The sequence below is a fragment of the Thermobia domestica genome, chromosome 6 (assembly GCF_964235325.1).
Source record: "Thermobia domestica chromosome 6, izTheDome1.hap1.1, whole genome shotgun sequence".
Taxonomy (NCBI): Eukaryota; Metazoa; Arthropoda; class Insecta; order Zygentoma; family Lepismatidae; genus Thermobia; species Thermobia domestica.
In genome coordinates, this window is record NC_137459.1 from 99749030 (window position 1) to 99761076 (window position 12047).

At 35.3% G+C, this 12047-nt stretch overlaps 1 protein-coding gene across 4 annotated transcripts in view; it reads left to right on the forward strand.

Annotated features, from left to right (window-relative positions):
* The window catches only part of LOC145688127 (serine/threonine-protein kinase ATR-like), a 381701-nt gene that overhangs the window by 184264 nt on the left and 185390 nt on the right, over positions 1-12047 (forward strand). For all 4 annotated transcript variants that reach the window (XM_081761899.1, XM_081761900.1, XM_081761902.1 and 1 more), the window contains 3 exons: positions 1078-1191; positions 3970-4101; positions 5564-5814. In XM_081761899.1, coding sequence (XP_081618025.1) covers positions 1078-1191; positions 3970-4101; positions 5564-5814 — 497 coding nt within the window. The remainder of the gene's footprint in view (positions 1-1077; positions 1192-3969; positions 4102-5563; positions 5815-12047) is intronic.

A 12047-nucleotide genomic window follows, 5' to 3' on the forward strand; every position in this document is an offset into this window, starting at 1 on the left:
AAAAAACGCATCAAAAGATTGCGACCTTGGCCACTAATTAGTTTTTGGATCAGGTGCCACAAAATTTTTGAGCGGCTTTTAATTTTTTATTATTATTATTATTATTATTATTATTATTATTATTATTATTATTTTACGTAATAAGCACATCATATTGAGTTAAGTGATAGTTTTGGTTTGGCTGCACTATAAGTAGTTCTCCAGACGTGGGGCGTACAAGAAAAATTTTGATTGAATGAAATATATTGGATTTTTAAGATTAGGAGCAACAAAATTTTTGAACGACCCCTATTTCGGTTTTCGTATTTTTTCGGAATAAGTACATTGTACTAAGTTAAGTGATAGTTTGGATTTGGTTACATTATATGTAGTTCTCCAGATATAAGGCCTACAAAAAAATTTTTGTCTGAAATATATTGGATCCTTTTGATACAAAAAACGAAATGAAGGTCAATTCAACATTTTCTACTTTGTTGAAATTAGGATTGCAGTGGAAAGGTGTCATATTTTGTGTTATTGCAGAATATTAGGATAGTACGAGAAGGGTAAACATAATAGTATAAGTTTTCTAAAAGTCAAGCACCCACACCCCCTTAAATTTTTGAACACCCCCCTGATTTTGAAATCCTGGCGGAAACCCTGCTGAGACAAAACTTGATAACTATGTGTCGCTGGGCAAAATTTTAGATTAACTGTTGTTTCATAAGATGTGAGAAACTTGCAACAGTAAGTATAAGCATATAACAGACACTCAAATATAAAAAGGCAAACTTTGTATTGGATATTTTTTCCGTGGTTTGTAGATACATAATTTCATTAGAGTACTTCAGAAACCTATTAGTTATTTTACCGCCAAATACGTCAAAAAGTAGTTGCGAATTTTTGTATTTCTAATACATAATATTTTGTCATTTAAGAATCTGTTCCTTTGCCACCTCAGTTTTCTTGATTTAAAAAAAAAAAAAAAAAGGGAGATTGAGTTTATTGTATTGCCATTACCTTGGCTAAAAATAGAAATATTAAAAGACATGACCACTTCTGACTACTTAGTGTCAAATTCTTATTATTTCTTTCCAGTACATATATTCGTATTTGCTAGTTCGGGCGTCTGATGAACTTCAAGGAATAGAAGAATACATGGAGGCCAGGCTTGATAAATCCTTACGGTCTTTGAAGATAAGGAAACTTCAGGTAGATTGTTATTATTAAAAATTCAATTTGAAATGTGCTGAATACTGAATTTCACTAGAATATCTTTTTTTCCTTTTTCTCTCTCTTTTTTTCTGACTTCCTTTCGGAGCAGATGATTAAACCGTTAATTTATGTTGAAATAAACAACCCACTGTGTGTGTGTGTGTTGTAAGTTTTTAAAACAATTTTAGTCAGTATATTGCCCACTTGAACTAAAAAATTCTTTGGTTTGTTGGTTGTTTTGGTATGATTAGGATATTTTCGGAAAATACTTCAACTTATTTCAGACTGGTTGGAAATGTTCTTCAGCATTGTGAACTGAGCTGAGAATTTTTTCTCCATCTTCCGTTCTGCAAAACAATTGACCCCTAACACACTCAACCTATATTCTGCTTTATCCTGTTATTTTAAGTAATAGAGATCCAGGACTTGTCACATTTCGAAGCATTTATAGTTTACTGATATTTCTATGTACGATATTTGCTCGAATGCATACTTGTATAGCTGGAAATAACACATTAGAATTAACAAAAACTGTACAGTTTCACAAGTCCGCTGTCCTTACACAACATTAATTCTGATAATTCCTTCTGATGTGCTGGATAATTATATAATATACGTATATACGAAACAACACCGACAACGTTGGGAGGTGATTCCTGAAACCGAGATAAGACAAAAAGTATAGACCAACCTGGGTGCACAAATGCTTCCTTTCGGAGTAATAAGCTGCCAAAAGTATGAATAATAATAATAATAACTTGAAAGGTCCATAGCTCCAAAAACTATGGGATCTACTGTAGTCGGGTCAAGACTTCACTTAGAAACTAGTATGTGCCCTATCCAAATATCTAAGTTTCAGAATCCTGTGGTGCTTCCGCAATATTTTTTTTGTAGAAGTAGGTGGTGAGTATTTCAAAATCATATGCCTGTAGCCAAACTCCCTCTGTAAAAATTGTTTCGTGAGTACCTTAGGATTCTAAAACACGTATTTTTGGACAGGACACGTATTAGTTCCTACGTAAAGTCTTCACCCGACTACTTTGGGTCCCATAGTATTGGTGCTATATGGACCTTTAAAGTTCACTTTTTTATTGTTTTTGGCAGCCTATAACTCCAAAAGGAAGCATTTGTGCACCCAAGTTGGTACATAGGTATATACTTTTTGTCTTACCTTAGTGTCAGGAATCACCTCCCAAACGTTGTCGGTGTTGTTTTGAAACACTATATATATATAATGTAATTCTGGTTTAATTGTATTAGTTATTCGATCTTTCGTAAATAAGATATGTACACTCATGTCCAAAATTAGTGTCGCATGTCTATAAATATATTGTTGTAGGAATATAATTTGATAACGAATTCGCCCGGTATTTCTTATAATGTTGGTATGTGTATAATCGGCAAAGACATGTATGTGGCAAATTTCATGTGAAAAGAGCAGTAAATAAGAACAATAAAACGAAAATAAAACTTCCTTGTCCATTTAGCAACATTTTGTTTCACTCATTCTAATTTTCGTATTTATAATTCTTTTACTATGAAATTTACCACAAATATACATTTCCAAATTATACACATAGTATCAGTATTAAAAGTACCCTGCAAAATCATTTTCAAATTATATTCTTACAAGAAGACAGTTATAGATATGCGACAATAATTTTGGACATGAGTGTACATGTAATTTTTATTAGACGTAACTCTCTAACTTTGAATTTAGGAAGCTGGCTTGTCCATCCACGTGGCCAATACAGAACACTCGTGCGTGTAATGCATAGATAAAAGCACGTGATTGTTGTAAATATTGTGTTTCTTTATCATTGCTTTACTTTCTCTCTTTTAAGACATTCTTCAAGATGCAGGCTGATTGTTCAAAGACTGGAACGAATTCAGACTAATTTAGTTGTTATTAGTTTATATGTTTACCTATTTTATTATTTTTAAATTAAGATGTTTCATGAAAACTCTCTATTTATTATGTGTTAGGCCAAACTTATAATTAACTGACAATATAGGCCAAAATAATAGTTAACTGATAATATAAGGAAATGTATAGGGTTTTTTAAAAAGCGCACCGATTTTGTTACATCAAATTATGAACTTTATTTTTTCAAAACACACTAACAAAATTCATAAACATGTTCATCATTCATTCCGATTTCAGGTATGGTGAATGACGTTGACCACCTCTAATGCGCTGGCATGCAGTAGCTCTGTTCGTGAAATTAGCTATGACTGACAAGTTTTCACTTGGATTTCGCCGACGACTCGTTGAATTTCCTCCTTTAATTCACGGATGGAACGGGGTTTATTGACATACACCAATGATTTAAGAGTACCCCAAAGAAAAAAGTCACAAAGAATTAAATCGCATGATCTCGGGGGCCATTGCTGGTCAGCATTACGTGAAATGAGGCGATCCGGGAGCAACTCTTGGAGCAATTGGTTTGTTTTGCGGCAGCATGGCAGGCTATAGTAAACTGCTCCATGGAAAGATAGAGACTGAAGAAATGCGAGAAATTCAGAATAAGGCGACAATTGGAATGTTTTTGGGTAGAGTAACAATACAAAACAATGTCGGCAACTAAGAAACAAAAATTTGCCAGATGATCCAAAACCGGCGCGCTATTTGAATAACCCTTGATTAAGTAGAAAACTGAGTTGTATGTAAGATTTTTCTGTTAACCTAGAATATTTTTATAAGTGATATTATTCTATATTAGGGCTGTAAACTTATTGTCGATACATTTTCTTGTGTTGTACATTCTTCCCCAGAAAATTGTGCAAGAATTGCTTTTGTATTATGGTGAAGATTCTGAGAAAGTACTCTCATCGATCAGGAATTTGGCTGCTGTTGACCCCATTTTTAAGGTTCGATTTGATGAGGATGCAAATTCCGAGGACATTGTAAGTAATTCTGAGATAATATCCTTTTATTTCAAAGTGAAGTACACATACTAATTCTGAATTTAGGATTTGTTCAAAAGCAATCTTAAGCAAATATGCTAACCAATCAAACTATTGGTGGGTAAGATTCTTGATATCGCTCTAAAGGCGTAATTTTTCCTGAAGTTAAGTAGGTTAAAATTACTGGTAAATACAGGACCAATTGCGATTTTGATAATTCCCGTTTTAAGGGAAATGGAGTTTTTATTTATTTGTTTCTGTTTTCTTCATTGGAAGCAAGTATTCTGTTTTTCTGTAATCCTGTTACGGGAAGACAGGTGAAAACAAATTAATTTTGGAATGTATTAAGTGCATATCTCGAGCTAGGTTTGAACAATTATTTCGAAAAATTGAGTATTTCACGAGTCCGTCAATTTAGCGAGATGAAACTCTGTATATGAACTTCTCATTACAAATAAAAAGACACGTGACCCAGCATTCTCCAAAATTCCGGTTTTGCGGAGAGAAGGGCAATTTCTATGTTCTTTTATTCACATAGTTATTGATGTTCTCTCTTGTTTGGAATTGCATCACGGAAACCTACTTACTCATTTCAAATGAATTTTTGAACATTGTACTTACGTCAAGAGTTTTTTTTTTTTAATACCATGTCACATTGATTAGCGAGTGTATCGTAGGGAGGTAAGTACAGGAGTTCTAAATTTATGCCTATATACCACTTTCTTTGATTTGCGTTCCTAAAAGGAAAGGGAGTTCAAATATTTTCCTATTCTCCCGCACGAACAACTGGTATTTCAGCTGTAAATAAATAAATAAAATCAAGAATTTCCTGTGTAGCCTTGTAAGAAATACGTTTTAAACCGATGTGGATGGCTATCTTTCAATTGGGACAGTATTATCTAACCAAGACGGTGTTATATTAGAAACAGAGTAATATTTGGTTAGATTGTAGTTTACTTGCATGTTTACGATTTTTCTCTCAAATGCAAATCAAACAGTACAACTTCCGATATAATCAACGTCAATTTTAAAATACTTGTTTCAAAATCCTGCGGTACTTACGCAACAATTTTTATAGAGGTAGTTGGTAAATACTTCAAATTATATGCCTCTAGCCAAACTCCCTGTATAAAAAATTTTGCGTGAGTACCTTAAGATTCTGAAACATGTATTTTTGGATATCGCACGTATTAGTTCCTAAGTGAAGTCTTGACCCGACTACGATAGATCCCATAGTTTTGGAGCTATGGACCTTTAACGTTCATTTTTTCATGTTTTCGGCAGCTTATAACTCCGAAAGGAAACATTTGTGCACCCAGGTTGGTCTATAGTTTTTGTCTTATCTTGGTGTCAGGAATCACCTCCCAAACGTTGTCGGTGTTGTTTTGAAACACCCTATATATATAAGGAAGATGCGATTGTAGAAAATAGTGATCTTACAGTCAGTAATTTTTATTTACAGGCCCGTTACTTACATCCACAGCTTCTAGGAGTGTTTGTATTTCTTGAGAATAAATTAATGAGTAAGTCAGCGTCTGATTCGACGAGAAATCGGGTTGTGGTAACACTGGCAAGCATAATAGAGCTGATGGGGGCAAAGAGGACATCCCAGTTCAAATTAAAGATTCTTCTGTTGCTGAAAAGTGCTTTCGACGTTAGACAAGGAATTTATCCGGAATATATTTTCAAAGCCTGGATGTCATTTATAAAAACGTAAGTTAAATTTATTTTTTGTATAGTGAAAAAATTCTAACATAATTTTCCATTCACTTAATGAATCTTCCTTTGCAACTCACACATTAACTCTATAGCGATCTGTCTGGCCTAATACTTTGGAAAGAGCAATTTCACTGTACTTAACACATGTAGGATCTCTGTACTCCCTCTACCATTCAACTCATACTAGCACATCATTTGTTGCTAGTCAGTTTTATATGTTAGTGGATGATTGTTGTGTACGGTGTGTACTGCACTAGTGTGGGTCTGACAGGCTCAATGTTACCCCTGACATTAATATTCCAAGAACATTTCAGAGTGATGTTCCATGTAATTTTCCAGTGTTTTTGGTATATGCATTTTTTTTTCAGTGTTATTATTAGCCTTTCTTTATATTTTATTTTATTTGTACTTTTAGATTTAAATCTTGCAACTTTAATTTCAGGCACTTCTGTACTAACTAGAGTTATGAAACTCACTAACTATATATTCTATTTGGTCTAGGAATTAATTCGTGCGGTTGGTACGCACACATTGAAGCTGTAGTACAAACGCAAAATACATAAATACCTTAAGAAAAATATTGTCCATCGCTAGCCACCACTTTCGCCCATCTGTCAGGCAATGTACGGATTCGTGGCGAAAGAAGTCCTCATCCTTGGAAGCGATCCAGTCAGAGACCCATGTTTCGATATCTTCTGAAGAAGTAAACCGCTGTCCAATCAAATCGTTGTTCATGCAATCGAACAAGTAGTAGTCCGAAGGAGCAACGTCTGGTGAATACGGCGGGTGGGGTAAAACTTCCCATCCGACATTTTCTAAATAGGTTTTGACCGGTTTTGCGACATGTGGGCGAGCGTTATCATGTTGAACAATAAGTTTATCATGTCTGTTCTCCCATTCTGGTCGTGTTCTGGTCAGAGCTTGCTTCAAACGCATTAATTGTCGTCGATAACGTTCTCCATTCATAGTTTCACCCGGTTGCAGCAGCTCATAGTACACCACACCTTTCATATCCCACCATATGCACAACATAACCTTTGCACAGTGAATATCTCGTTTTGGTTGTGATGGACCTGGTTCACCTGGTTTCACCCAGGCCTTTTTTCGTTTAGAGTTCTCGTAATGGATCCAGTTCTCATCACCCGTAATAATTCGATGCAGAAACCCCTTTCTGCTCTGTCGTTGAAGCAGCAATTCGCAAATGGTTTTTCGTCTTTCAACGTCTCTGTCTTTCAATTCATGTGGAACCCAATGTGACATCTTTTGAATCATTCCCATGGCTTTCAAGCGTTTGGAGACTGTTGTTTGATCAACGCCTAATGCTGCTGCAAGTTGTTCCTGCGTTTGACACGAATCCTGCTCGAGCAATGCTGTCAATTCTTCGTCTTGAAATTTTTTTGGCTGTCCAGTTCGCTCTTGGTCTGCCAAGCCGAAATCACCACTTCTAAACCGTGCAAACCACTTCTGACACGTTCGCTCAGCTAGAGCATGGTCACCATACACTTCCACCAAAATACGATGACTTTCAGTCGCACTTTTCTGCATGTTAAAGTAACGCAGCAGGACACCCCGCAAAAACACTTTATCAGGCACAAATTGCGCCATGTTCACTTAACTACAAACTGGTGTTGTTGACGCTTTAATCCACTGCCCTATACTACGAACGATACGCGATGACAGGGGTTTGCAACACATGTGTGGATACACGGAACTGTGGGACGCTCCGTTCGTTCCGCCATCTCTTGTCCACCCGCACGAATTAATTCCTAGACCAAATATTCCGTTACGCAACTGAAAATGCTCTGGAGTTTGCATGTATGGTATAACATTCAAGGAATCTTCATGAATTACTTTTGTTTCGCGTTGTAAAACTGCGACAAACTTGAAAAACTGGCTGAGTGAAAAAAAGAAAGAAAAAAGAAAAGAAAAAACGAAATAAGAAAAAAAAAACTTCTGAGGACAGTACTTTTATAAAATAACCAAAAAGGAGATTGGTTTGGTGGGGTAAAAAGAAGAAATTGGGCCAAGTCCATAAAAGCTTGATTGATTATAATTGCTTATAGCGGACCATTTAAAACAGTGCTTTTTATAATCTGCCTCATTTCTTCTGTTTACCTCCCTCTCTCCCTCCAAAGAAAATTTTTTTTATGAAAGCTTCGTTTTGAAAATAATATTTTAACTGTTATTACTCTGATAAACATACCTGCATTATGCCAAAGTGGTCTTGTAAAAATTGATGGTTGTTGCGTATTGAAAGAATTAGACAAATGCTAGATGATATATCTTGCAGAGCCAAAGCCGAAGATGATTTGGATCCTCATATCCATATTCAATGATCATATTAACAGTAACGCAGAAATAACATACGATTATTCCAGTAACGAAACTGAATGCAATCAACACATTGTAGTTACACAAATGAACAAAATGAATGACAAAAGTAAGGAATGTAATTAATCATTCTCATTTTAATAATTTCGTAACTTTTCGAATACCGATAGTACAACATAAGCAAAAATTACTCCGACAGCAATATAAACACAATGCCTATTTTTCTAATTCTACGCTTAAGTACTTAACGAAAACATGTATTGCAGTGGAGGGTTGCAGGTACAGAATATAACAGCGTTCACATTTATCTTGAATGTCAGAAAAGGTCATGACAAGTTGAGAAAGTACAGAAGATTCAGAAAAAATGCAATCAGATTTCAGGAAGGTATTTAGGGAGTTCCTATTACTCAAGTGATAGTAAGACTATTCATGGCTTTGGATTGATTATTTTAACAAAAGAGATACTGACCAAAGCTTAAAACCCACTTTATTTTAAATTATAATTTGTAACTGTTTCGGATATCTAGCATATCCTTCTTCAGACACTATCGAATAACGGAATGAGAAGCAGGAAGGACATAGTAATAGAACAGGCGGACAAAGGTGGAGCAGTGGTAGTTATGGAAAAAGAATGGTACAAGAAGAAACTGGAAGATTTATGTGACAATACATATGAGGTTATAGGGGATAAGGACATGAAGGAAGGGGATCTATTGAAGAAAGTAATGAAAGAAGGAAGAGGTTTCAAGAAATGGATAAATATACAGGGAAGGATACCAAGAATGAAAGGTTTCCCAAAATTACACAAGAAAGAGGTGAAGCTTAGACCAGTACTAGACTGTAGAGGCAACTACTGGGAGCCACTAAAGAAGGAGTTGAAGGAGATTTGTGAAAGCATAAGAGAAGGACAAGAAGAATCGTGCAGAGTGAAGAACACAGAAGAAGCCAAGGAATTGTTAAGAAGAGTGGATCTTATTGGAGGCAGAAAACTTATGTTTAGTCTTGATGTTAAGGCTATGTTCCAGAGCCTTAGTAGAGAAGCAATACTAAGTGTCATAGAGGAAGAAATGGGTAGTAAAAGTATAAAAGGATGGACAAAAGAGAAAGTAGTTAAGGCTTTGAAGGTAATATGGGAAAACCGTTATTGTATAATAAGGGAGAAAGTGGTAAAAATAAGAAAAGGAATCAGTATAGGTTCGAGGATGAGCCCAGTACTGGCAGAAATAATTATGAACAAATGGGAGAAAAAGGTGAAAGAAGAAGGGTGTAAGAACTTGATCATATTTTGTAGGTATGTGGATGACTGTCTAGGCTTGTGGAAAGGGACTAGGAGACAATTAGAGAACTTCAAAGATAGTGTGGAAGATAAAGAAAAAGGCATAAGCTTGGACATGGAGTTGGAAGAAAATGGAAGAATAAACTTTTTAGACATTACCATAATAAAACAAGAAGGGCTGGTTACGAGGTGGTACCAGAAAGAGTGCTCAGCGGGAGTGTACTGCCATGAGAGGAGCGACGTGGATAGGAATACAAAGAGAAATTTCATAACAAATATGATAAGAAGAATAGAAATGCTGGAGGACGAAGAGGAAGGAAGGAAGGAGAGCATACAGAAATTCCAACAGACAGTTAGAGAAGAACGGTTACAGCAAGAAAGAGTTAGAGAAGGAAGAAGAACGCAGGAAGAGGAAGAGAGAGAGAAAGAAGAATGAAGAGAATAAGAGTGGAAAATGGCATGGCATAGAAAGTATGGGAGAAGAAACGGAGAAACTGAAGAATTTATTGAAGAAAGGAGGGGTCAGAACTTATAGAAAGAGTGGAGAAACTTTATTAAGATCAATAAAGAAGAAAAATAAAAAAGGAACTAAAAAGATTAATGAAGAGGAAGAAGGAGTCATCTACAGAGTATGGTGTGAGGACTGCGATATGTCATATATAGGAGAGAGAATGAAAGAAAGGATAAAACAACATGAAGATGATGTTAGGAGGAAGAAAGATACCGATGCCATATACAAACATGTTAAGGAGACGACTCACGGAATTAATTGGGATAAGACGGAAGTATTGGAGATGGAGGAAAGAATGATAATAAGAAAGTGGAAAGAAGCGGATTGGATAAAGAAGGTAGGAAGAGATGAACTGATGAACTGGACAGGGGGCTTACCAATTAATGAACTATGGCAAGGAAGTTTGAATAGCATAGAGAAAAAGAAAATTTAAAAAAAGGCCCTTATAAGAACCAAAAATGAAGGAACGTGATTAATTGGAAAGTGAACACGAAGACTTATGGGATTGGCTGAAGGCCTCAGTAAATAGGAAATAAATAAATTAATTAAAAAAAAAAAAAAAAAATAAAATAAAATAAAAAAGTACACCAATGACTATATATATATGTCTGTTAAAAGAATTTAAACTTTTTCATAACAATGACTATATATATGAGGATTAAAGAATTTAAACTTTGTCATAACAATATTTATATATATATGTCTGTATTTTCATTTATTTTCGATAGTGTCTGAAGAAGGATATGCTAGATATCCGAAACAGTTACAAATTATAATTTAAAATAAAGTGGGTTTTAAGCTTTGGTCAGTGTCTCTTTTGTTAAAATACTCGTGATTTTAACAACATAGCAGCTTTTAAAAGATATGAAGATCACCTCAAGGAATTAATGCAGATTCGTGATTATGATAATTAAAGAATGTAAAAAGACAATTCTAAACTGCGCGGGAGAAACAGTATAAGTGAAAAAACAAGTTTCCAGGAGGCGATTTTTTATTTTACCAAGCATAAGTATGGATCACTTACAGTAACAGCACCAAGACGCGGTTATTCAATTCACGTTTAGAAGTTACTTATACCAAGTTAACCGGAGGTGGAGAATGATACATAATCTCCAGTTTTGACACCTCATTTTGGCCAGTTTCTGACTTATACTGTTTCTCCCGCGCAGTCTGGGATTATCTTTAGAAATAAAGAAGTTTGAAGAGGATGAAAGATATTAAAAGTTCAAATTTTGAAACATAAGAAATAAAAAATTCAGATGCTATAGAAAGGGAATTATCGATAAAATACTCCAAATTATGGTATACATTTTTATTTATGAGTGTATTCAGAATGCCGAGATATTACGTTAATGTACGAGGCAAATCCAGAAAGTAAGTTGCCTTAGTACGGTAAATAAAGAAGACACAGTGACTTTAAAACTTTTATTGCCATAGATACAGCACATAGAAGACTGGTTTCCAACATATTCACTACCGGAATTCAAAAATTTATCATATTGTGGGATCAGTTTTTGTATTCCGATGTCGTAAAAATCATCCACCTGGGAATGGAACCAGTATCATAGTCTCTTTGTTTTATGGCCGTTGGTGCAGGCATTTCTTTGAAGCTTGGAAGAGTGCCCATGATGAGAAAAGTAGGCGGCCGTTTCTCGTGAGAGGATCTTGTGAACCTAGTATGGCAGCACATTCTGGAGAACCGTTGCTTCACGATAACTGAATATAGCAGCCAGTTCCTACAGATTTCCGAAGCCTATTGTCACTGCACACCTCAGTGTCAAGAAATTGTGTGCCAGGTGGGTGACGAAACAACTTGACATCCAGCTGCAAAATAAGAAGAGACTGGGATACTAGTTTCACTCACAGGCAGCTGACTTTTACAACATCGAAATACAGAAGTTGATTCAGTAATATGACAAGTGTTTGAGTTCCGATAGTGAATATGTTGAAAAATAATGTCACTTGCTGTATCTTGTGGCGATAAATTGTTTGTCGCTTGTGTCTTCGTATTTACCGCCCTAGAGAAACTTACTTTCTAGACACGCCTCGTATAATTAATGTTTAGTATAAATGGTATATTATATTCCAAATATAGGAAGTTTGACTCAT